Here is a 24,342-nt window from a genome sequence, read left to right as displayed (position 1 = left end):
TCTTTACTGGACTGAGTCTTCTAATCCATGAACACAGAATCTCTCTCCATTTGTTGAGGTTTTCTTTGACTTCACATATCAGTGTTTCAGATTTTACATACAGAACCTGTAGATATTTTGCTAAATACATACATATTGTTATTTTGTAGAAATTGTAAGTTGTGCTATGTTTGAAATTCTGATTTGCAACTCATTGCTTGTATGTAGGAATACGATTAATTTTATGTATTAAATTATATATCCTACTACCTTGATAAACTCAGTAGTTCTAACAGATTTTTATTTTATTTATTTCTTAAATAAGCTGTGGAAGGTATTATTAAAGAAAAATTTGCATAATTTACTTTTTACCAGTTTGTTCTGACATGCTTCTAATAATATCAGAATCACCTAGATCAATGATAGAAAGAGTGCCTTCTCTGTATTATTTTCCATATGCTGTGCCCAATTCAACATTACTGCCACTGTAGTAAAGGACGTGAGTTTTGGCCAATGTGCATAATACTCCATTTCAGATTTCCTCAGAGCTGGACAGTTATTGGCAAGGATGACCAGTTTCACTTTGCCTTGTTCTGATCATCTCCAGCGACTGCTTGTATCCCAGTATGTATTTTCTGCTCTTCATCACAAGCTGGAGTCTAGAGTTGATCAACTCCAGTGACTTTTTCATCTTGGTTGCAGCCACCATCTTCCTGTCTTAGGTGAAGTATGGCCTCCATCCAAGTGCAGCCACAAACATCCAGGAAGTGAGAAAGACTAACTTATTTTTTTAAAAATTTCCTTCAGTCTTCATTTCTTATCACTGAATTAACAGAAGTCTGTTGTTTGAGTTTCATTTTGACTGCAATATCTGACTGAAATTCTTTTCAATTTGTTGACGATTGCTCAATGGTACAGATATTGTCTATCTTGGTTAAATGGTCATGGGCACTTGAAAAGAATTTGGTTTCCTGTATAGGGGTGAAGTGCTCTGAACGTGTCAATTACATACTGTTGTATGGTGCTGGTGTTCAGCTCTTCTAATTCTCATTGACTTTCATTCCAGCAGTTTTGTCAATTCTTCAAAACGAGTAGACAAAGCCTACAAGTATAACTGTGGACTGGTCTATGTCTTCTTTCAGTTTTTTACGGTTTTGGTTCATGCACTTGGAAGTTCTGTTGTTTGACAGACATATCAGTGATTCTTTCTTTCTTTCTTTCTTTCTTTCTTTCTTTCTTTCTTTCTTTCTTTCTTTCTTTCTTTCTTTTTTTTTTTTTTTGACAGGCAGAGTGGACAGTGAGATAGAGAGAGACAGAGAGAAAGGTCTTCCTTTTCCGTTGGTTCACCCCCTCAGTGGCCGCTCCAGTGACACTCTGCGGCCCACGCACTGTAATGATCTGAAGCCAGGAGCCAGGTGCTTCTCCAGGTCTCCCATGTGGGTGCAGGGCCCAAGGACCTGGGCCATCCTCCACTGAACTCCTGGGTCACAGCAGAGAGCTAGACAGGAAGAGGAGCAACCGGACAGAACCGGTGCCCCATCCAGGACTAGAACCCAGTGTGCCGGCGCCACAGGCGGAAGATTAGCCTAGTGAGCTGCGGCGCCGGCCACTTTTTTTCAAATTGCTGATTTATATGTCCATCTATTACATGTTGGTGTTTTTTGTTATTTTGAATATAACATTTACATACTATACATTAACCCTCCATATCTATTTATGGCAAGTATTTTCCCAGTTTTTCATCCATCTTAAACTTTCTCACCTTTTTTTTATATTTATGTAGGCAAAAAGTATATTCCTTTTTCTTTTAAGCTAAATTTTTTAATACCCCAACTGACTTTTTATATCTAGAATTTTTAGTTTATTTTTCTCTGGTTTTATCCTTATCTTTTTCATTTAAATAACATATACCTAAAATTTATTTTAGAGAATAGTGTTCTAGCATCATTTATTTCTAAATGCTTAATCAAATTCCCTAATACCATTTATTCCAGTGGTCTTAACATTGTTTTCTAAATGGTTCTATACACCACTCTATTATGGGCTGTCTTCCAATAATTTGTCTATTCCTACTCCAAAACCCAACATATTTTTCAACATTATTTACTACAGTGGAAGGGGATAGTAGAAATTGAAATAAAGTTGGAAAAAAAAAGAAATAAAGTTGGGGCTGCCACTGTGGTGTAGCAGCTAAAGCCGCTGCCTGTAGTGCTGACATTCCATATGGGAACTGGTTCAAGTCCCAGCTCCTCCACTTCCAATCTAGCTCCCTGCTAATGTGCCTGGGAAAGTAGGAGAAGTTGGCCCAAGTCCTTGGGCCCCTGTAACCTTGTGGGAGACCCGGAAGAAGCTCCTGGCTTCGGATCAGCTCAGCTCAGAACATTGCAGCCATTTGGGGGTGAACCAGGGAATGGAAGACCTCTCTCTCTCTCTCTGCCTTTGCCTCTCTGTAAATCTTCCTTTCAAATAAATAAATCTTTTAAAAAAAGAAATTGAAATAAAGTTAATTAGAAATGTGATTAATTGAAGTTCTCACATTTAAAATTAATCTCTTTGAGAGTAGAAACAAGCCTTTAAAAATCCATACTGAAGCAGTTTTTCTAAATCTGGGTTATAGAGATGGTTGCATAGTGGTACCTAAACTTACTCAAATTCATCAAACTATACATTTAAAATGGATGAGTTTTATCGGAGGTATATTAAGCCTCAAAATTGTTTTAAAGACATGTAAAATAGTGACATAAGCACTTCTAGTATAACATTACTAACTTAAAAAATCACCTGAAGACCATGTATTGCTATATTAGAGCATAAAAATTTGCATTTTAAATTAAGAATTAAATGCATCTAACATTATAAGGAAAGAGTTTGGGTTTTTATGTTTGAAAAGGTGTTTAAAAATTTTGAAAACTTCATTTAAAGGGATGAGAGGTACTACATGATTTTTTCCCATTAGTATTTAAATGAATCTCACTGATCTTCAAAACACACAAAAAGAAAAATCTATTTAATGACTCCATGCTGGTAGCAAACTGAATTCTAGGTCACGTTTTCCACTTTCCTGACCACTCACAGTTTAAGTAGGACAAATGTCTCACTCAAGATCAAATTTCAAGAAAAATGGGGGAAATATCTAAACACATACCAGGAAAGACACTGATTTTCTTTGTAATGTTTACAAACCCCCTAAAACTTTCATCTTAAGTGCAAATCATATAGAATCATACTCAGAGCCACACTTATTTTTAGCAGATATTAATGTTTGATATGGTGACTTTGGATATAAACATATATCAGGGCAAAAGACAGGCAGGGCTCTAATCTTTGTGGATAACCAAAGATGCACACTCAGTCATGACAATGATCATCCATGAGATTTTAAAAAAATGGACCTCTGTAGGATAACTGAACATGATCAGCAGAAAAACAAAAGTAAGGCAAGAAGCTTTGTTCTTAAACTTAAAGAACCCCTAGAGTTAGGGCTACTTAGAAAAAGAACACAATGACTTTAAGTAAAGGAAATTAGATTCACAACAAAAAAATATTTGATGTCAGAATGGAAAATTAAGGATAAAATACTTGGTTCAACAATAAATGGTTATTATAGGAATTATCTTATTTAGATCTTAAACATTAAGTATCTTTCCTTAAATCATCATATAGATAAAACCATGGTTATATTCTCTCTAGTGCAAATATTTATAGTCTTTAAGAAGTTATATTTTGTATACTATCAAAACCACTGCATTTATGGGAAGGTTATGAGTGGTTCAGAAATCCTAAACAAATTAGAAGCTAATAAGGAAAATGATCACTGCCTTATTATGTCTCTGCTTGGCACTACTGAAGCCCCAGGGCAGTCCATGAATAGTGGCAGTGCTTACATCTTCTCTGGAACAAGTGGTGCCAAGTAAGGGACAATGAACACATGAAAGGAAATAAAACCAAACCAAACAACAATGAACCACGTTTTCTGATGAGTATGTCTGATGTAGGTTTGATGTTGTTTTCTTGGTTTCAAAATTATTTTCCTGATACAGAATTGGCTTTTGTTCTATATTTTTCTATCATGAAAAAATTAGTTTTTCCATTTTCTTACATAAGGCAAAAGATTCCAAAGAAATATATTTTTCCCCAATAAAACATTTTCCCTAACCTCTTTAAATACATAAAAGATTTTTAGTGCTATCAAGAGATCTCACTGATGCTTTCAAAATAGAATGATCTTAAGAGGTATTTTACAAACAATTAGAACTAGGCATTAATGCTAAAAATGAGAGGAAATAAAATCACATTATAAATAGAAAAATAAAATTTTTCTATTTAATAATAATTTTGGGCTTTTTTCAATGTCACTGTACAACATGATACAAATAGTGGTAAGTAAACCTCTGATGATAGATTGATTTGCAAAGCTGCATAAAAGTGTAAGAAAGATGAAGTGTCAAAAATAGCAGTGTGCAGATTCAAAATACACAAGCAAACCATGTATTGAAAATAAACAGTAAAGCTACCAATTGTGATTTTTTTAAAAATTTTTTTTGACAGGCAGAGTGGACAGTGAGAGAGAGAGAGACAGAGAGAAAGTTCTTCCTTTACTGTTGGTTCACCCTCCAATGGCTGCTGTGGCCGGTGCACCGTGCTGATCCGAAGCCGCGAGCCAGGTGCTTCTCTTGGCCTCCCACGCGGGTGCAGGGCCCAAGGACCTGGGCCATCCTCCACTGCAATCCCTGGCCACAGCAGAGAGCTGGCCTGGAAGAGGGGCAACCGGGACAGAATCTGGCGCCCCGACCAGGACTAGAACCCGGTGTGCCGGTGCCGCAAGGTGGAGGATTAGCCTATTGAGCCGCGGCACTGGCCTACCAATTGTGATTTTCATTTGAGGGTTTTCCTTCAGAAAAGTCTTTTTCATTCAAGTTAATGTTTAAAACTGAAGGAAAACAGGAATTTGATGAGCAGATTGTATCTTATTTAAGAAACGTAAGGAGCTAGTCCTTGAAATAAATCTCATTTAAATGAAAACAGGATTAAAATTGTTTTGTGTATGTGTATGAATTATAAACATTATTTTTGCTGGCATCAAGGTTAGTTCTGATACATTTAAAAGTTTTTCAACATCAAAAGATATCTCACTGATATCTTCTAAAGAGAATGTTCTTGAAATACATTTCCTAATCAATTAGAATTAAGTGCTAATACTAAAAATGAAAGGAATAAAATTTCACTATAGTTAAATAAACATTTCCTATAAATAAAATTCTATACATCAATTTGAGAGCAAAAACAGAAAAGAGGTAGTGTTGTTCAGATTTTGAGAACATTAAAGCATAAAAAATGTTTACATGCTGCTTTCTATGATACTTTCTTAAAATCCTAAAAATTAGAATTCAAAAGAAGATGAAGCATGACAAAGGAACATAAAGGAGAAAAAAAATAAGGCCTTTGGTATCAAATAAAACCATATTAGAGTATAATCTTCATACTAGATCAATGACTTTAAATAAATTACTTAATATTTCATAGTAAAATGGGGTTAATTATATAAGCTTTGTAAGAATTCGACCCAGCCATCCCACTCCTTGGAATTTACCCAAAGGAATTCAAATTGGCAAACAAAACAGCGGTCTGCACCCTAATGTTTATTGCAGCTCAATTCACAATAGCCAAGACCTGGAACCAACCTAAATGCCCATCAACGGCAGACTGGATAAAGAAATTATGGGATATGTACTCTTTAGAATACTATACCGCAGTAAGAAACAACGAAATCCAGTCATTTGCAACAAAATGGAGGAATCTGGAACACATCATGCTGAGTGAAATAAGCCAGTCCCAAAGGGACAAATACCATATGTTCTCCCTGATCGGTGACAACTGACTGAACACCAAAAAGGAAACCTGTTGAAGTGAAATGGACACTATGGGAAACGGTGACTTGATCAGCATAGCCCTGTTAATGAACAACTTAATACATTATCCCTCTTAGTAGTTTTTTGTCTGTTCTACTTAATATGACTGGTTTAATTCTGTAATTAATACACAGTTATTCTTAAGTGTTGAAAATTAACTGAAATGTGATCCCTGTTAAACATAAGAGTGGGGATAAGAGAGGGAAGAGATGTACAATTCGGGACATGCTCAAGCTGACTTGCCCCAAATGGTAGAGTTAGAAACATACCAGGGGACTCCAATTTAATCCCATCAAGGTGGCATGTACCAATGCCATCTCACCAGTCCAAGTGATCAATTTCAGCTCACAATTGATCATAATGAAAGGACTAAGAGTCAAAGGAAGGACATAAACAAGTCTAGTACCTGCTAATACTAACCGATAGAATAAATAAAGGGGAGAGTGATCCAACATGGGAAGCGAGATACTCAGCAGACTCATAGAATGGCAGATGTCCTAAACAGCACTCTGGCCTCAGAATCAGCCCAAAAGGTATTCGGATCTGGCTGAAAAGCCCATGAGAGTATTTCAGGCATGGAAAGCCAAGACACTCTGGAAAAAAAAAAAAAACAACCCTAAATGAATGATCTCTGTGAGTGAGATCCCAGTGGAAAGAACAGGTCTTCAAAGAAGGAGGTACCTTTCTCTGAAGGGAGGAGAGAACCTCCACTTTGACTATGACCTTGTCTAAACAAGATAAGAGTCGGTGAACTCAAAAGGCTTCCATAGCCTTGAAAACTCATGACTGGTGCATAGGGAGATTACTGATGCCATAGACAGGAGTGTCAATTGGTAAAGTCAACAACAGGAGTCGCTGTGCACTTACTCCTCATGTAGGATCTCTGTCCTTAATGTGCTGTACATTGAGACTTAATGCTATAACGAGTACTCAAACAGTATATTTCGCTTTGTGTTTCTATGGGGGTGCAAACTGTTGAAATCTTTAGTTAATGTATACTAAACTGATCTTCTGTTAAAAAAAAAGAAGAAGAAGAAATTATGAATTCCCAACTTGACTCTCACTGGGATTAAACATGACAATAGGTCTGATCTGATTTCATCATCATTTAAAAAAAATCATCTATTATTTTTCACTTTATGTTTGTGTGGGAGCAAACTGTTGAAATCTTTACTTAATGTATGCTAAACTGATCTTCTGTATATAAAGAGAATCGAAAATGAATCCTCATGTGAATGGAAGGGGAGAGGGAGTGGGAAAGGGGAGGGATGCGGGTGGGAGAGATGATATGGGGGGGGAAGCCATTGTAATCCATAATTCGTACTTTGGAAATTTATATTCATTAAATAAAAGTTAAAAAAAAATAAAAAAAAAAGTATTCAATGAATTGATATATGCTATAAAGCAGCTATTATAGTATCCAGAATGAAATAAGATTTTCACCTACTCTTTCCTCTCTCTCCCTTCTAATCACTTGAAATAATAATTGAAATAAACTCAAATCATACTGCTATGTATGCAAGTTTGCTCCAAAATATAATTTCTTGACATTAAAAAACCCTATTCCTGCTTAAAAACGAAGCCTGTTGTTAAAAATCAAAATAACCTACCAGCACCACGGCTCACTAGGCCAATCCTCTACCTGCAGCACCGGCACCCTGGGTTCTAGTCCTAGTTGGGGCGCTGGATTCTGTCCCGGTTGTTCCTCTTGCAGTCCAGCTCTCTGCTGTGGCCCGGGAAGGCAGTGGAGGATGGCCCAAGTGCTTGGGCCCTGCACCCGCATGGGAGACCAGGAGGAAGCACCTGGCTCCTGGCTCTGGATAGGCGCAGCGCGCCGGCCATAACAGCCATTTGGGTGAACCAACAGAAGGAAGACCTTTCTCTGTCTCTCTCTCTGTGTCTCTCTCTCAGTGTCTAACTCTGCCTGGCCAAAAAAAAAAAAAAAAAAAAAAAAAAAAAAAATCAAGGGCTTGGCAATATTCAATTGCAACGGCCATTTTCTTTTGAGAGGCAGAGAAAGAAAATACTACCACCCTCTGGACCACTCCCCAAATGTCTGCAATGGCCAAGACAGGGCTAAGCCAAAGCCAAGGGTTGGGAATTCAATCTAGGTCTCCAATGTGCGTGGCAAAGACCTAACCACTTGAGCCATCAACTGCTATCTTCTATGACCTACACTAGCAGCAAGTTGGAACTGGGAACTGCAGCTAGGATTTGAATCCAGGGACTCTGATATATGACATATCCTAACTGAAGTTGACAAGCAGGCCAAATGCCCACCCCTGCAGTGGCCATTTTAAAGCCCCCAAATTCAGGGGCTGGTGCTATGGCATAGTGAGTAAAGCTACCGCTTACAGTGTCGGCATCCCATATGGATGCTGATTCAAGTCCTAGCTGCTCCAATTCTGATCCCGCTCTCTGCTATAGCCGGGGAAAGCAGTGAAGATGGCCCAAGTACTCGCATGAGAGACCTGGAAGAAGCTTCTGGTTCCTGGCTTCGGATGGCGCAGATCCAGCCGCTGCAGCCATCTGGAGAGTGAACCAGCAGATGGAAGACCTCTCTCTCTCTCTCTCTCTCTCTCTCTCGCTTATGCTCTGCCTCTGCCTGTCTGTAACTCTGCTTTTCAAATAAATAAATCTTTAAAAAAAAAGCCCCAAATTTCAAGCAAAGCTATGACAAGCCAAAATACTATCAATTTATGGTCAATATTATTTCTATGGAACTTTTATAAGTATTTTAAGTTGTAAGTTATTCAAAAGCATACAAAAATAAAGACAAGACACAATCTTACCCTACATAAAGCAATCTAACTACAGAACAATTTGCTTTGTAAATTAAGATGAAACAAATGAAAATACTAACTAAATTTATTTAAAGTAGGAACTTAAATCACGATTTTAAAAGTCACAAAATTTCTCAGTGTTTATCTTCTGATAGTATATAAAGCAAAATAAGTTGGAAGTATTACTAATGCAATTTTGGCAATAAAAGTTGATAAATTATAGAATACTGGTGCTAAATTCAGGTCTTCTCTCTTTCTCCTTCTTGCTGTATAATTCCACCTTTCAAATAAATAAACGAATCTTTAAAAGAAAAAAGAAATTCAGTTCTTATTCTGCAGGTCATGTATACTTACTCAAAAATAAAATAAAACTAGAGGTTAAGGTTCAAGTTACCAAGGCCTAGACATACAGCTGAGACTCAACCATTTCTCAACTCACTCTTCTTTTATACTATGTTATCACACATGTTGACAAGGACTCACAATAACTGCCATGGAAAATCCTGATTTTTCACTTTTCTAGCATTTGATTAATTGTTTTGCTCCATGTATAAAGTTTGTAGGACACAATGAAACATGTGGAATGTTGACTTGTACTTCTTGATGCTGTCTAAACAAAATTTCTTTTTCCTTGAAAGTAATACCAATGTAACTAAAACACACATCTATTAACAATATCTAGCTAAACTACGGCCTACTTGTCAGGAAAACAAACAATCTACACATTTCATCCAGCAGAGCTACAGATAAAAACCTGTTAGATTTAAATTGATCTCAGGACCTTCTGAAATTTATATGAACCAAGCAGCAGTTAGGTTATTCATACAGCTCATGGTAGAAGAGGAAATAAAGCCAAGCTCACAAATACATTAGTAGCACTCATCATTTACCTTTCTTCTTTTCCATTTCCCTAAAAGATTGAAAGTCTGTAAGAAATATAAGTTAATATTATATAAAACTACCCTGAACTACAAATCATTTCAAAAAAAAGATTTTTTTTCCCTCAAAGAATGCTCACATTTACCTTCCAACCAACCGAAGACACATATACCTAAATTTCCCCAATCTACCCCATAGTTTCAGCTATTACCCTATATAATCTCTCAGAAGCATCTGCCCCTATGGAACACATCCTTTTTTCCTTAAAACTCTTTACTCCCTTGCTTGCAGGACCCCACTTTCAACTATTTTCTTCCTACCTCTCCGTTGTGACTTTTTTATTTTTCCCCTGAAAAGCTTAACTTCTTCTAATGAACCTTCAATTGCTGGTGTTCTGAGGGCTCATTCCTTAACCCATTTACCTCCATTCACTCAAAAATATTTATTGCGCAGCTACTATAGGTAAAGAAGTTGCCTAGATAACTGCGGTGTTAGTTAACAAAGTTGATGAAAAATCCTTGTTGTCTTGAAGTATATGGTACATAAAGCACATGCAGATGAAAACAATAAATATAATACATAAGTAAATTATACAAAATGAGGGTTGAAGTGTCAAAATAGAGCAAGATAAGAGAAATCTGTTCTAAAACTTTCCTTAGATCTCCTATTTTGTTAAGGGTACTACCATCTGCTTGTTCAGCCAAGTCAAATATCTCTTATTCATTCCAGATGTCTCCCTTTCTCTTAATATTTAGATCTTACCTGTCACCAAGACATAAATATGGGCATAAGTAACTCTAAAATTCTTCCATGCTCACTGCAGCTTCACTAATTAAAAATCTCAATAAACAGCACTGGAGAGTATGAGCTCTAACGTCAGAATGTAAGGACTGAATCCTGATTCCACCATTCACTTGCCATTTGGTTTTTTTTATTTTTTAAACTTTTATTTAATGAATATAAATTTCCAAAGTACGAATTATGGATTACAATGGCTTCCCCCCCATACCGTCCCTCCCACCCACAACCCTCCCCTTTCCCACTCCCTCTCCCCTTCCATTCACATCAAGATTCATTTTCGATTATCTTAATATACAGAAGATCAGCTTAGTATACATTAAGTAAAGATTTCAACAGTTTGCTCCCACACATAAACATAAAGTGAAAAATAATAGATGATTTTTTTTAAATGATGATGAAATCAGATCAGACCTATTGTCATGTTTAATCCCAGTGAGAGTCAAGTTGGGAATTCATAATTTCTTCTTCTTTTTTTTTTACAGAGGATCAGTTTAGTATGCATTAAGTAAAGATTTCAACAGTTTGCACCCCCATAGAAACACAAAGCGAAATATACTGTTTGAGTACTCGTTATAGCATTAAATCTCAATGCACAGCACATTAAGGACAGAGATCCTACATGAGGAGTAAGTGCACAGCGACTCCTGTTGTTGACTTTACCAATTGACACTCCTGTCTATGGCATCAGTAATCTCCCTATGCACCAGTCATGAGTTTTCAAGGCTATGGAAGCCCTCTGAGTTCACCGACTCTTATCTTGTTTAGACAAGGTCATAGTCAAAGTGGAGGTTCTCTCCTCCCTTCAGAGAAAGGTACCTCCTTCTTTGAAGACCTGTTCTTTCCACTGGGATCTCACTCACAGAGATCATTCATTTAGGGTTGTTTTTTTTTTTTTTCCAGAGTGTCTTGGCTTTCCATGCCTGAAATACTCTCATGGGCTTTTCAGCCAGATCCGAATGCCTTTTGGGCTGATTCTGAGGCCAGAGTGCTGTTTAGGACATCTGCCATTCTATGAGTCTGCTGAGTATCTCGCTTCCCATGTTGGATCACTCTCCCCTTTATTTATTCTATCGGTTAGTATTAGCAGGTACTAGACTTGTTTATGTCCTTCCTTTGACTCTTAGTCCTTTCATTATGATCAATTGTGAACTGAAATTGATCACTTGGACTGGTGAGATGGCATTGGTACATGCCACCTTGATGGGATTAAATTGGAGTCCCCTGGTATGTTTCTAACTCTACCATTTGGGGCAAGTCAGCTTGAGCATGTCCCAAATTATACATCTCTTCCCTCTCTTATTCTCACTGTTATGTTTAACAGGGATCACATTTCAGTTAAATTTCAACACTTAAGAATAACTGTGTATTAATTACAGAATTAAACCAGTCATATTAAGTAGAACAGACAAAAAACTACTAAGAGGGATAATGTATTAAGTTGTTCATTAACAGTCAGGGCTATGCTGATCAAGTCACCGTTTCCCATAGTGTCCATTTCACTTCAACAGGTTTCCTTTTTGGTGTTCAGTCAGTTGTCACCGATCAGGGAGAACATATGGTATTTGTCCCTTTGGGACTGGCTTATTTCACTCAGCATGATGTGTTCCAGATTCCTCCATTTTGTTGCAAATGACTGGATTTCGTTGTTTCTTACTGCGGTATAGTATTCTAAAGAGTACATATCCCATAATTTCTTTATCCAGTCTACCGTTGATGGGCATTTAGGTTGGTTCCAGGTCTTGGCTATTGTGAATTGAGCTGCAATAAACATTAGGGTGCAGACCGCTGTTTTGTTTGCCAATTTGAATTCCTTTGGGTAAATTCCAAGGAGTGGGATGGCTGGGTCGAACGGTAGGGTTATATTCAGGTTTCTGAGGAATCTCCATACTGACTTCCATAGTGGCTTGACCAGTTTGCATCCCCACCAACAGTGGGTTAGTGTCCCTTTTTCCCCACATCCTCGCCAGCATCTGTTGTTGGTAGATTTCTGCATGTGAGTCATTCTAACCGGGGTGATCTTAACCGCCCAAAGTCCTAGTTTTCCTATTTGTAAAACGAAGGCAGTCTTTCTAGAGTTGTTTTTGACTAAATGAGTGCATCTGGAGGTATTAGTGCCCAACAGACATTACCATCATCAAAGCTAAGCATCAGAATAACTACCAATATTTGCAGCATAATTAATTCCTAAAAGAGCCTAATTGGCTTCTCTTCTACCCTTCTTTAATCTTCTCCAACACTATAGCCCAAGTGATCTAAAACATTCACAGATATGAACAATGACCCTAATGAGATCTCTACTGTCTTCAGCAAAGTGTCCAAATGCATAAACATGGAATAGAATCTTTTTTTTTCTTTTTCTGCTTTTTTCCCAAGCAAATTTAAGCTGATAAAGCATTATCACTAAGGCAAGTCAGTCTAAAGCTGAATTTCTCTACAAAAGATCTTCAAAAAGAAACTTCAATTTCTTTTTTGGATTTACAAAGGCCTCATCAGATCCTTTTAATGTTTATTTATTTGAAAAGCAGAATGAGACTGAGAGAGGCAGAGACTGAGACATCTTCCATCTTCTGGTTCACTCCCCAAATGACTGCAACAGCTAGGGGTGGGCCAAAGCCAGGAGCCTGGAACTCCAGCTATGTGTCTCACACGGGTGGCAGGAATCCCAGTACTTGATCCACCACCTGCTGCCTCCCATGCACATAAGTAGGAAGCTTTATCAGAAGCTGAGTAGCCAGGACTTGAACTAGACACTACAATAAGGAATACATATGTCATAAGAGGTGGCTTAACGCACTGAACCACAATGGCTGCCCCTCAAAAGAAGATTCTGAAGTTATCACACAGTTTTCCTTTTGTATCCTTCCAGGTACTTATTTTTCCTCATGATCAAAATGTTAAATGATTTTTTATTAAATTGACCACTGCAATATAACACAAAATAAACATGTGAGAACCTCTGCATCAATGGAAGCTAAACAGATGATATAAGTGATTTCCTTTAGGCTTTCTGTCTCATTTGATGAAACAAATACAAAATACCACTGATCAACTTTTTGGATTGCTCTGTGTGTGTTTTGGTATGAGGCAGGTACCCATGTGTTTTGTAGCTGAATATGTATTTACCAAAAGCATCTTAATAGATTATAAAAATAATGCCACCATAAAGATCGAAAATACAATAAAATCTCAGCAATCACTATAGTGGCAGAAGCAATCTGTCTGATTTTATAAACAAATTTGTCATTAAGACGTAAAAAACATTCTATAATCACTCTATCTACTGCCCTACCTACTCAATAAGTTCTTAGCTTTATCTACCTACCTACCTACCTACCTATCAGATATTAGTATGAAAAGAAAATGTAATGGAATTAAAAAATAACAAATATGCAGGATGAGCAAATTTATACTTACAGGGTTGTTGGCAGTGAAAGAAAATATAACTAAGTCAAGTATGTATTCTTTAAGCTTTCTGATTACTTTAAATCCTCTCAAAACAAATGTACTGGGGCCAGTGCTGTGGCATAGCAGGTGAAGCCACAGCCTGCAGAGCTGGCATCCCATATGGGATGCCAGCTCGCGTCCCAGTTTCACTTCCGATCCAGCTCTTTGCTATGGCCTGGGAAAGCAGTAGAAGATGGCCCAAGTCCTTGGGTCCCTGCACCCATGTGGGAGACCCAGAGAAAGCTTCCAGCTCCCGGCTTTCCATTGGCCCAGCTCCTGCCACTGCAGCCCTTTTGGGAGTGAACCAGCACATGAAAACTCTCTCTTTCTCTCTCTGCTTCTGCTTCTTTGTAATTCTGTCTTTCAAATAAATATATGAATCTTAAAAAAATGTATTACATTACTTATGGACTAAGCCATATTTTACTTACTGACTACTAATTAAGTTTTAGAGTGTGTGTGTGTATATGTGTATATATATATTTAAAATGCAATTACTTTAAACAATTGAAATGTATTATATAATATGGGGCTTAAATTTTAATGATGGGGCTGGTGCTGTGGCGTAGAGGGTAAAGCTGCTGTCTGCAGTGCCAGCATCTCATATGGGAGCCGGTTCGAGTCTCGGCTGCTCCACTTCTGATCCAGCTCTCTGCTATGGCCTGGGAAAGCAGCAGAAGATGGTTCAAGTCCTTGGGCTCCTGCACCCACGAGGGAGATCCAGAAGAATCTCCTGGCTCCTAGCTTTGGATCGGCGCAGCTCTGGCTGCTGAAGCAAACTGGGGAGTGAACCAGCAGATGGAAGACTTCTCTCTTTCTCTCTGCCTCTCCTTCTCTCTTTGTGTAATTCTGACTTTCAAGTTAATAAATATTTCAAAAAAATGTAATATTATAATGCAAAACAATATGTCCATTAGTTACCAAAAAGTTAGTAATATTCAACTTAGAATTTAGATTTGGATTTAGTATTAGCACTTACATTAATAAATTCATACAATATAAAATCAAAATTATTCTTTTACATTAAAATACAAATAATTTAATTTTAATTCAGTCTCCTGTTTTTAAAATGTCAAAATGTAATATGGATGGATGTGTATGTGAGTGTGTGTATCCTAATGGCATTTATCCAAGAATTCTGGTAAAATTTTACATTATCAGAGTTTCTAATGAGATACATAGTATTCTCTTTTTTTAAAGATGTATTTAGTTATTTAAAAGGCAGATTTGCAAAGGCAGAGAGAGAGAGAGAGAAAGTCTTCCATCTGCTAGTTTACCCCTCAACTGGCCACAATGGTCAGAGTTGAGAGGATCTGAAGCCAGGAAACAGGAGCTTCTTACAGGTCTCTCATGTGGGTGCAGGGGCCCAAGCACTTGGGTCATGCTCTACTGCTTTCCCAGGCCATACCAGAAAGCTGGATGGGAAATAGAGTAGCTGGGATTTGCACTGGCACCCATATGGGATGCTGGCACTTTAGGTGGTGGCTTTACCCGCTATGCCACAGTATTCTTAATCTTGGTTATTTAACCATTATAATGTATTAGGCTCCTTACAGATCATTTCAAAACCTAGGAAGCTTATATAGTTCTTTTTATAAACAGTTTTAACTACATATGTAATATATATAATTTTTACCTAAGCTGTTTTTATTTCATATTATGAAAGCTTTTATGCATGTTAAGTTCTAAAACAAATGAAAATGAGTTAAACTCAAAAAAAAAGTGTTTGTCTATCTACTCATTTAAAATATAAAATAGTATATAGAATTCCAATGGTCATTTAAATACAACCAATTAAAAAGAAAAGTAAAAAAAAATCAGGAGACAAAGAACTACTATAAATTTTGTTAAGACACCAAAATGGTGATCCTGATTATAAAACAATAAAGGTATTTTACAGTTGTCAGAGATTAAATGTGCATTGCCTACTGAGTTATATATCAAATTTGACGAAAGATTTATAGCTATTTGATGATACCCCTACATTCTTCTTGTCCAATCCTTTCACTACAAAAATGGATGCGACTGGAAAACATTATCCTTAGTGAAATAAACCAGTATCAAAAAGACAATACCATATGGCTCTCTGATCTATAGTAACTGATAGAGTACCGAACAGGTAATCTATAGAAGAGAAATTAACACTTTGAGATGCAATAAAATTTGAATACCCTTAATGGAACTGTTGAGGAAGTTTTTTTTTTCCATACTATTTGCTGAACTCTTTACTTAGTATAGGGTTAATCTTATGTGTATAAAGTTAATTGAAAATAGATCTTAGTAAAAATAAGAATAGGAATAGGAGAGGGAGGAGGAAAACTGGTAGGAGCGTGGCTGCGAGCCAGGTAGGGTGGAAAGAATCACAATGTTTCTCAATATGTATAACTTCAATAAAAGGTTTCTGGGGGAAAAAACAAAAGCTCCCTTGGGCCTTCTCCTTCAACTTATGGCTTATTTAAAAGTTTATGTTTTAACTCAAAAGCAGTCATAGGTTTTCTAGATACCACTTTTGGTTTTACCCATCTCGAGTTTAGTTGAATTATTCCTATTTACATAATTTCTACTATTTAAAATCCCTTGAGAATGGATTTATGACCCACAGTACAGTGTCTCTTGGAGACTGCTGTGCAGGCACTTAGACACACCATGTGCTCTGCTGTGGGCAGGAAGAGTGTCCACCGGACTGCAGCAGGTCCAGGTGATTATCATGTTCAGGCAATGTACATTATAAATTCTTGTCTATGCATTGCATCAAATATGGAGGCAAGATGATCAAAGTTGCCAATAGTTGTAGATCTCTCAGTATCTCCTCTCAGAATCACTTGTTTTTGCCTCACATATTTTCAGTTGTTCAATGCATATATGTTTACGATTTTTTACTGTTTTATTATAAAATATATATTCATTTTCTTACTTATTTTACAATACAAAATTGTTTTATCACAAATTATATACATTATACATTCTAAAAAAGAAAGTTGAAATAATGATATATTTAAAATTATGTCTGAGGAGGAGTTATTTATTAAATATATAGAAGACTATACCTGTCCAACCAAGCAAGTAGACTCTTGGCTGCTCCAATCAGATCCACAACTGAAGTCAGAAAGTCATTTGGCAATTTTCGGCTGGTCCTCCCATCATAATGGCCACTCCTTCTCCTTCCTGTTATAAAATTCTGTAGATTTTTGGCAGATGCATTCAACTTGTGAGAAAGGGTTTTCAGATTTTCTGTCTCCAAGCCATAATTCTACATTGTGAAAGAGAGAATAAATGTAATTAAAATCAGTATTTTATTAATTCATTAAAATATTTACTGAGTACTTTAATATGCACAGGCAATGAAACTAGTGTTAGAATTACAAATGAAAAAGTAGGACTTCTAGACTAGTAGGTCTATAATCAAGTGAGGATTGGGGAGAAGTTGGATAAAGAAATAACTAAATGGGTTAAATACTAATTAGAACATGGAATATTAAGTGCATTATACATTGTAAGTATGCTACCCAATACAGCAAGATTATAAGGATTCAAAAGTTTATTTTTTGAATCAAAACCTAAGTTCACTTATTTGTGAGATTATAAACAATCATTTTTTACTATATATTTGATTAACATTTACATAGTCATGACTATTCATACTAGGAAAAATTCTGTTTCCCCAAAGTTGGGAAAGTAAATATATGAAAAAGCAGGAAATAAACTGCACATAATGCAGCTTTTTTCTTTTCAAGACTTTTATTTATTTATTTGAGAGGTAGAGTTACAGACAGTGAGAGAGAGAAACAGAGAGAGGTCTTCCATCTGCTGCTTCACTCCCCAAATGGCCACAATGGCTGGAGCTAAGCCAATCCAAAGCCAGGAGCCAGGAGCCAGGAGCTTCCTCCAGGTCTCCCACGTGGGTGCAGGGGCCCAAGGGTTTGGGCTATCTTCCACTGCCTTCCCAGGCCTTAGCAGAGAGTTGAATCAGAAGAGGAGCAGCCAGGACTAGAACTGGCACCCATGTGGGATGCCAGCATTGCAGGCCAAAGATTAACCTAGTGATCCACATCACTGGCCCCCACCTTTTTTCTGTATCCTCTTCTTAAAGACTCACAAGTTTCTTTTAGAGTGTGTATAAGTAAAAACTCTGCTTCCTAAGGGGAATACACTTTCTCCTTTTTATAAAGTAAGTTATGAAGCTAAACATAATTTTAATTTTGTTATGGCTGTATTATCTCACAAACAGGAAGCATACTCAAAGCAATCATATGACTGATACTTTTTAAATATATTTGTTTTCTTCTTTCCTTTGCCCTCAGTTTTCGATTTCTAGTTATAGATAGTAACTCATCCTAAGTATTTCATCTAAACATTGTTGCAGAAAGGGCTTATGTAAATAAATGTAAGAAGTCATTTTGCCACCTTAGAATAATTTTGGGAAATTTTCATATGTTACAATTAAAAAATTTAAAGCAGCAAACTGTGAGTTGCAATACACCCCATAGAAAGGCTAAACTCATCAAAAGATGACCTTATATGAAACCATTGAAGAAAGGATGACCTTGATCAAACTACTTAGCGACACATGACACTGTTGTATGTAAAACTAAAAGTAAAGTCATAAAATCCAAAATCTTATTTATTTTAATAGAAAACTTTTATTTAATAAATATAAATTTCAAAAGTACAACTTTTGGATTATTGTGGTTCTTCCTCCCATCACCACCCTCCCACCCTCAAACCATCCCATTTCCTACTCCCTCTCTCATCCCATTCTTCATTAAGATTAATTTTTAATTATCTTTATATACAGATGAACAATATATTAAGTAAAGATTTCAACAGTTTGTACCCACACAGACACACAGAGTACTATTTGAGTAGTAATTTTACCGTTAATTCGCATAGACAACACATTAAGGACAGAGGTCCTACATGGGGAGCAGGTGCACAGTGACTCCTGTTGTTGATTTAACAAATGACACTCTTATTTATGACGTCAGCAATCACCCGAGGCTCTTGTCATGAGCTGCCAAGGCTATGGAAGCCCCCTGAGTTCACAAACTCTATCATATTTAGACAAGGCAAAAATCAAAGTGGAAGTTCTCTCCTCCCTTCAGAGAAAGGTACCTCCTTCTTTGATGGCCCCTTCTTTCCACCAGGATCTCATTCATAGAGGTCTTTCATTTAGGTCATTTTTTGCCACAGTGTCTTGGCTTTCCATGCCTGAAATACTCCTCATGGGCTTTTTAGCCAGATCAGAATGCCTTAAGGGCTGATTCTTATTTTAAAAAATCCATAAATCTCAAAGAATGTTAGAGTTTATATGGACCGGAAAGGGTGAATTTGAATTACCCTCCTTTCACAGTTGAAGCAATTGAGGCACAGAGAGATTTATTTTTTAATGGTTTATTTAAAAGCTCAATACTTAGACTAGACATGGTTTAGAATGGGACTACAAGTCACCAGGCCATCAGTGAGGGACTGCCTCAGTATTCTACTTCCGTTCTGAATGTGTTGAGAACTGAAGCAAAGCAGAAGACAGAGTGAAAAAGGGAAGCAAATGGTACAATGAATTTAGCTGCATTACTAGCTCAACACAGGATATCTACTTTATATCAAATTTTGGATTCTCTCGACATTCATCAGATAACTAGGAGGAAAAGGAGGAAGGTTTTGATGCATAAACATTAAATAATAATATGTTATCTATGTTATCACTAAAGATTTAATATAGTAAATGTCTGTTCTTTGCTGAGAGTTTACATTTTTATTGAAGGAACACTCATTTTTTTGGAGTGATGGCCTTTTAAAAACACAGTGTATTAAATACTCACTGCAGAATTTGAAATGTAATATGCTCTGAAGTTAAAAGGTTTGGCTTATGCAAATAAAGCAAAATTTTTTCAAACTCCACTGCATCTGAGCATGGATCTATGAAATATTTGAGAGACTTTTACCAGCTTTCACTATATTAAGGAATTCCTCTTATAAGTTTCTTATAGATATTCTAATTTCTAGATAAGAACATTTATAACTATGCCATCGAATTGCAAATATTTCTGAAATGCTTAAAAGTATTTTCAGAATTTTTTCTCTGTGTTAAAGAATTTTCTCTAGTGTACAAAGTATTCTAATTTTCATTTTTCCATTTCAATGGGTTTAATGAGGAAATATTTGCTTATAAACAAAGTATATTAACTTATTAGAAAAAGTTCAAATTATATTAGTTTATTACAGCAAAGCCTAATCAATCAACCTGGTAACACATCTCTCACTTTGTAGTCATCAGACTCTATAAAAAATAGTCTAAATTACAGGTCATCAAAGAAGGAGGTACCTTTCTCTGAAGGGAGGAGAGAACCTCCACTTTGACTATGACCTTGTCTAAACAAGATAAGAGTCGGAGAACTCAGAGGGCTTCCATAGCCTTGGAAACTCATGACTAGAGCATAGGGAGATTACTGATGCCATAGACAGGAGTGTCAATTGGTAAAGTCAACAACAGGAGTCACTGTGCACTTACTCCTCATGTAGGATCTCTATCCTTAATGTGCTGTACATCGAGATTTAATGCTATAACGAGTACTCAAACAATATATTTCACTTTGTGTTTCTATGGGGGTGCAAACTGTTGAAATCCTTACTTAATGCATACTAAACTGATCCTCTGTAAAAAAAAAAAAAAAAAAATTATCAATTCCCAACTTGACTCTCACTGGGATTAAACATGACAATAGGTCTGATCTGATTTCATCATCATTTAAAAAAAATCATCTATTATTTTTCACTTTATGTTTATGTGTGGGAGCAAACTGTTGAAATCCATACTTAATGTATACTAAGCTGATCTTCTGTATATTAAGATAATCGAGAATGAATCTTGATGTGAATGGAAGGGGAGAGGGAGTGGGAAAGGGGAGGGTTGTGGGTGGGAGGGACGGTATGGGGGGGAAGCCATTGTAATCCATAAGTCGTACTTTGGAAAATTATATGCATTAAATAAAAGTTTAAAAAAAATAGTCTAAATTATTTATCTCTATATAATATTAACATTTTAAATAATTAGAAAATGCAAAAGTAATATTAAACTAATATTAATCTTATAAATAAAAATCTGAAGGCAAAGTAAAAGTACTTGAAAGCCTTGAAAAGTTAAGAAGTTAAAATATTATTTTTAGTGCAACTGAAAAATTAGGAAATAGAAATTAGTCTTCTAGACAAAACCAGGAAAGATATCCAGAGAAAGTATCCTAAACAGATTTGGAAATCTCCTAAAAATTATCCTACGTGAACAGAGGCAAAAAGCGGGGAAGAGAGAGGAATGCAGTGACAAGGAGAAAAGACACATAACAGAGAATGGACAATGAAATTCCTAAAATCTGTCTTAGCTAACAAACAGAACTAGTTGCACTGATAATAAAAAAGCACTTTAAAAATATCTACATGAATATAAAAACAGGTTAGAAACTCATCTGTATATAACAGCAATTATATGCTACTATTTTAACAAGGCAACCTCTCAAGATAATTTTGAAAAGGTTTATGTATTTGGAAGGCAGAGAGAGAGAAGAGAGACATCTTTGATCGGTGGGTTCACTCCCCTAATGCTCATAATGGCCTACGCTCGGGGCTGAGCCGGACAGAAACCAGGAACCAGGGATCCCATCTGGATCTCCCATGTCGGAGGCAGGGACTCAAGTACTTGGGCTATCACCGTCTGCCTCCCAGGGTGCAAATCAGCAGGAAGTTAGCTAAGAAGTGGAAGTGACATCGGATCTCAGGCACTCTGATTTAGGCTGCAGACATCTCAAATGGCAGCTCAAGACTAGTGCAGTACAATGCCCACCTCAAGCTAATTTTTATAAAATTCTAAGTAGCTCAAAAACAATTACTGCCAACCTAGATACTCTCTTGCTATTTCTTTCATGAAAAGTGGATTTTTCTGTGTGACTTGCTAAGTTACCAGTAAATCATAGTTTCTTGCCTGACATTTAAAGAATCAAGTAAATGAAGCACTATTTTGCTCTGGAGTATGGGTTAAGAGATGAGAAATACTGCCTCAACTTTTAAAGAATGCAAGTCTTCTCATTATAGATTTGCTTTTTACTGGATATTCACGTGATAACTAGGTATTACTATTGGTATAGAAAGAACTAGCTCAAGAAAACAAATCTTCAATCATAAAATATACTTAAGTTTCTTTCTTTGTCCTATATGATACCTGTTTATGCATCTTCTTGGCCATTAACATCTGTGCTAGGAATGAGACATGACTCAGAACTGATTGAACATACCTGGTTTAGGCTTAATGAATTGATGCTAAGTTCATACTGATCTTTTCCAATTATGTGCATGTGAAAGCATATATATGAAAAGAAGGAGCATATTGAACATTTTATAAAATCAAGTTGTCTGTAACCTCATTACTACTGGGAAATTCTTATTAAGCAATTAACTGAAGTATTAAAAATCAGGACCTTACTTTGCAATGTCAATGCCATTTTGGAGTTCTTAATTTAAATGCATCATGTAGCAGGCATTTAGGTTATAATACTTTGCTTCATAAATCTGAGTGAGTCCTAAAAGGCTTTCTTTAATATATTTTTGGAAAATAAATTATTTTGAGATGAACAAACTAAGCGATTATGCTGCAAAAAACAAATCTTAGCCATTGTAAATGTCAATGTTTTCATGCAAAATGGCTATAATATGAAAAAAATGAAGAATGAAATTAAAACTATTCTTATACTGCAATAAATGACTCATAGTTCTAAAGAAAAGGTGTTTTGTTAGAACACAAATTGAGAACTATACATTAAACTACATGCATTTAATTTATGCTTTTACTATTTCAGTTGATATTCTCTGCTCTTATTTAAGCATACTAAAGAACAGCATAATAGCATAAAGGAGTTAATAAACTTCAAAATCATAAACAGATCACTTCTTTTAAGAATAATATGGTACAAGCAAATAGTTAATCCATAGTAAATACATGTCACATGAATAATGAACAAGTGACCAAACAAACCTTTGATTTTCATCAGTTATCAAAAAATTTATTCCTCATTAGGACTAACTTCAAGACACAGCAGATGAGAATACAACATAGCTTCAAACAAACCAAATCAATTTGGTAATTCTTCTGTCTCCTCTACACTGGGAACAGAAGCTTCAGAGTCACAGGCTATGTACTCAAGAGACAAAATATACAGATCTCTACAGAAAGGCAGAATGTATCATTCAGGAAGATAACAATAATTTAACATCTTCCACGTGCTATAAGCACTGGGTATAAAGTTGAAGAAAAAACATTATGAATCTAACAAAGCTGTCTTCCTTTGAGGAGCCCACCATGAATTGAAAGACCAAAGAACCATAATGTGATACAAGATGAGGATTGCCTTTCTTATCATTTCCCACACTGCACCAGCCAAATTACAACTCTTTTTTTCTAAGCACTCTATACATTTTTTTTTTTTGACAGGCAGAGTGGACAGTGAGAGAGAAAGACAGAGAGAAAGGTCTTCCTTTTGCCGTTGTTTCACCCTCCAATGGCTGCCGTGGCCGGCCCGCTGTGGCCAGCGCACTGTGCTGATCCAAAGGCAGGAGCCAGGTGCTTCTCCTGGTCTCCCATGGGGTGCAGGGCCCAAGCACTTGGGCCATCCTCCATTGCACTCCCAGGCCACAACAGAGAGCTGGACTGGAAGAGGAGCAACCGGGACAGAATCCGGCGCCCTGACCAGGACTAGAACCTGGTGTGCTGGCGCCGTAAGGCAGAGGATTAGCCTATTGAGCTGCAGCGCCGGCCTCTATACTCTTTATAATTGTCTTTATACAGCTATTTCTTCTGCCTAGATAACTTTTTCTCAATTGTTTTATCCAACAAACATCCACTCATTCTACAAGATCTAATGTAAATCTCAACTATATTTCCCAAATCCTTCAGAAGTATTCATAATTTCCTTTTGTACTTATCTTGGATTTTCTTTAAATTTATGTGGTCTTTTAATGACTGCTGTCTTTCTTAATGCACTACATACATTTTAGGAGTGTAGATTACGCCTTTTTCATCTTTATATTCACAGTGATAGTGTTTGCTGAACATAAATATATAATTGAAAGAAGCAATAAATACAGTATATATTAAAAAAAAAAGTAAAAAGACCAGTAGAAATTAGAGAGAGATGACATTGTTCCCCATTCCCAAGAGTACAACTTCTGATTCAGTCAACTCACCTTGCCTATAAGGCATCTCACCTCTTGATTTTATAACATGCAGAAATCAGAATTCACTACTTGGAAATTTACTTTATATTCACTAGAAAATATGTAGTTATAAACTGGAAGATATTTATACTTCTGACTTGCTGAGACAAGGTCATTAGGAAAGGGCAAAAAGGATGCTAAATATTCGACCATTTTAGAGAATGTGATTAACTGCTGAATAAATGTAGAAAAATGGAATTTACTGGTGTGTGTATAACTTCCAGAAGAGCTCAACCATACAATTCAGGACCCAAATTGCAATACCATGGTGCTTCAACTCAAAAACATATAGG

General features: G+C 36.4%; 1 protein-coding gene and 1 pseudogene across 7 annotated transcripts in view; both read right to left on the bottom strand.

Moving 5' to 3' along the window:
• Window positions 1-24,342, bottom strand: part of CNKSR2 (connector enhancer of kinase suppressor of Ras 2) — a 317,996-nt gene that overhangs the window by 240,674 nt on the left and 52,980 nt on the right. For all 6 annotated transcript variants that reach the window (XM_002719953.6, XM_002719954.6, XM_008272442.5 and 3 more), the window contains exon 3: window positions 16,843-17,045. In XM_002719953.6, coding sequence (XP_002719999.1) covers window positions 16,843-17,045 — 203 coding nt within the window. The remainder of the gene's footprint in view (window positions 1-16,842; window positions 17,046-24,342) is intronic.
• LOC149119542 (large ribosomal subunit protein eL30 pseudogene) lies at window positions 341-2,161 on the bottom strand (annotated as a pseudogene). The gene has a single exon (XR_016228496.1). The product of XR_016228496.1 is annotated as a large ribosomal subunit protein eL30 pseudogene (transcript).

Source organism: Oryctolagus cuniculus, chromosome X (genome assembly GCF_051225735.1).
Source record: "Oryctolagus cuniculus isolate XC-2025 breed Fujian yellow rabbit chromosome X, ASM5122573v1, whole genome shotgun sequence".
Lineage (NCBI taxonomy): Eukaryota > Metazoa > Chordata > Mammalia > Lagomorpha > Leporidae > Oryctolagus > Oryctolagus cuniculus.
This window is presented reverse-complemented; position numbering and strand designations above follow the sequence as displayed.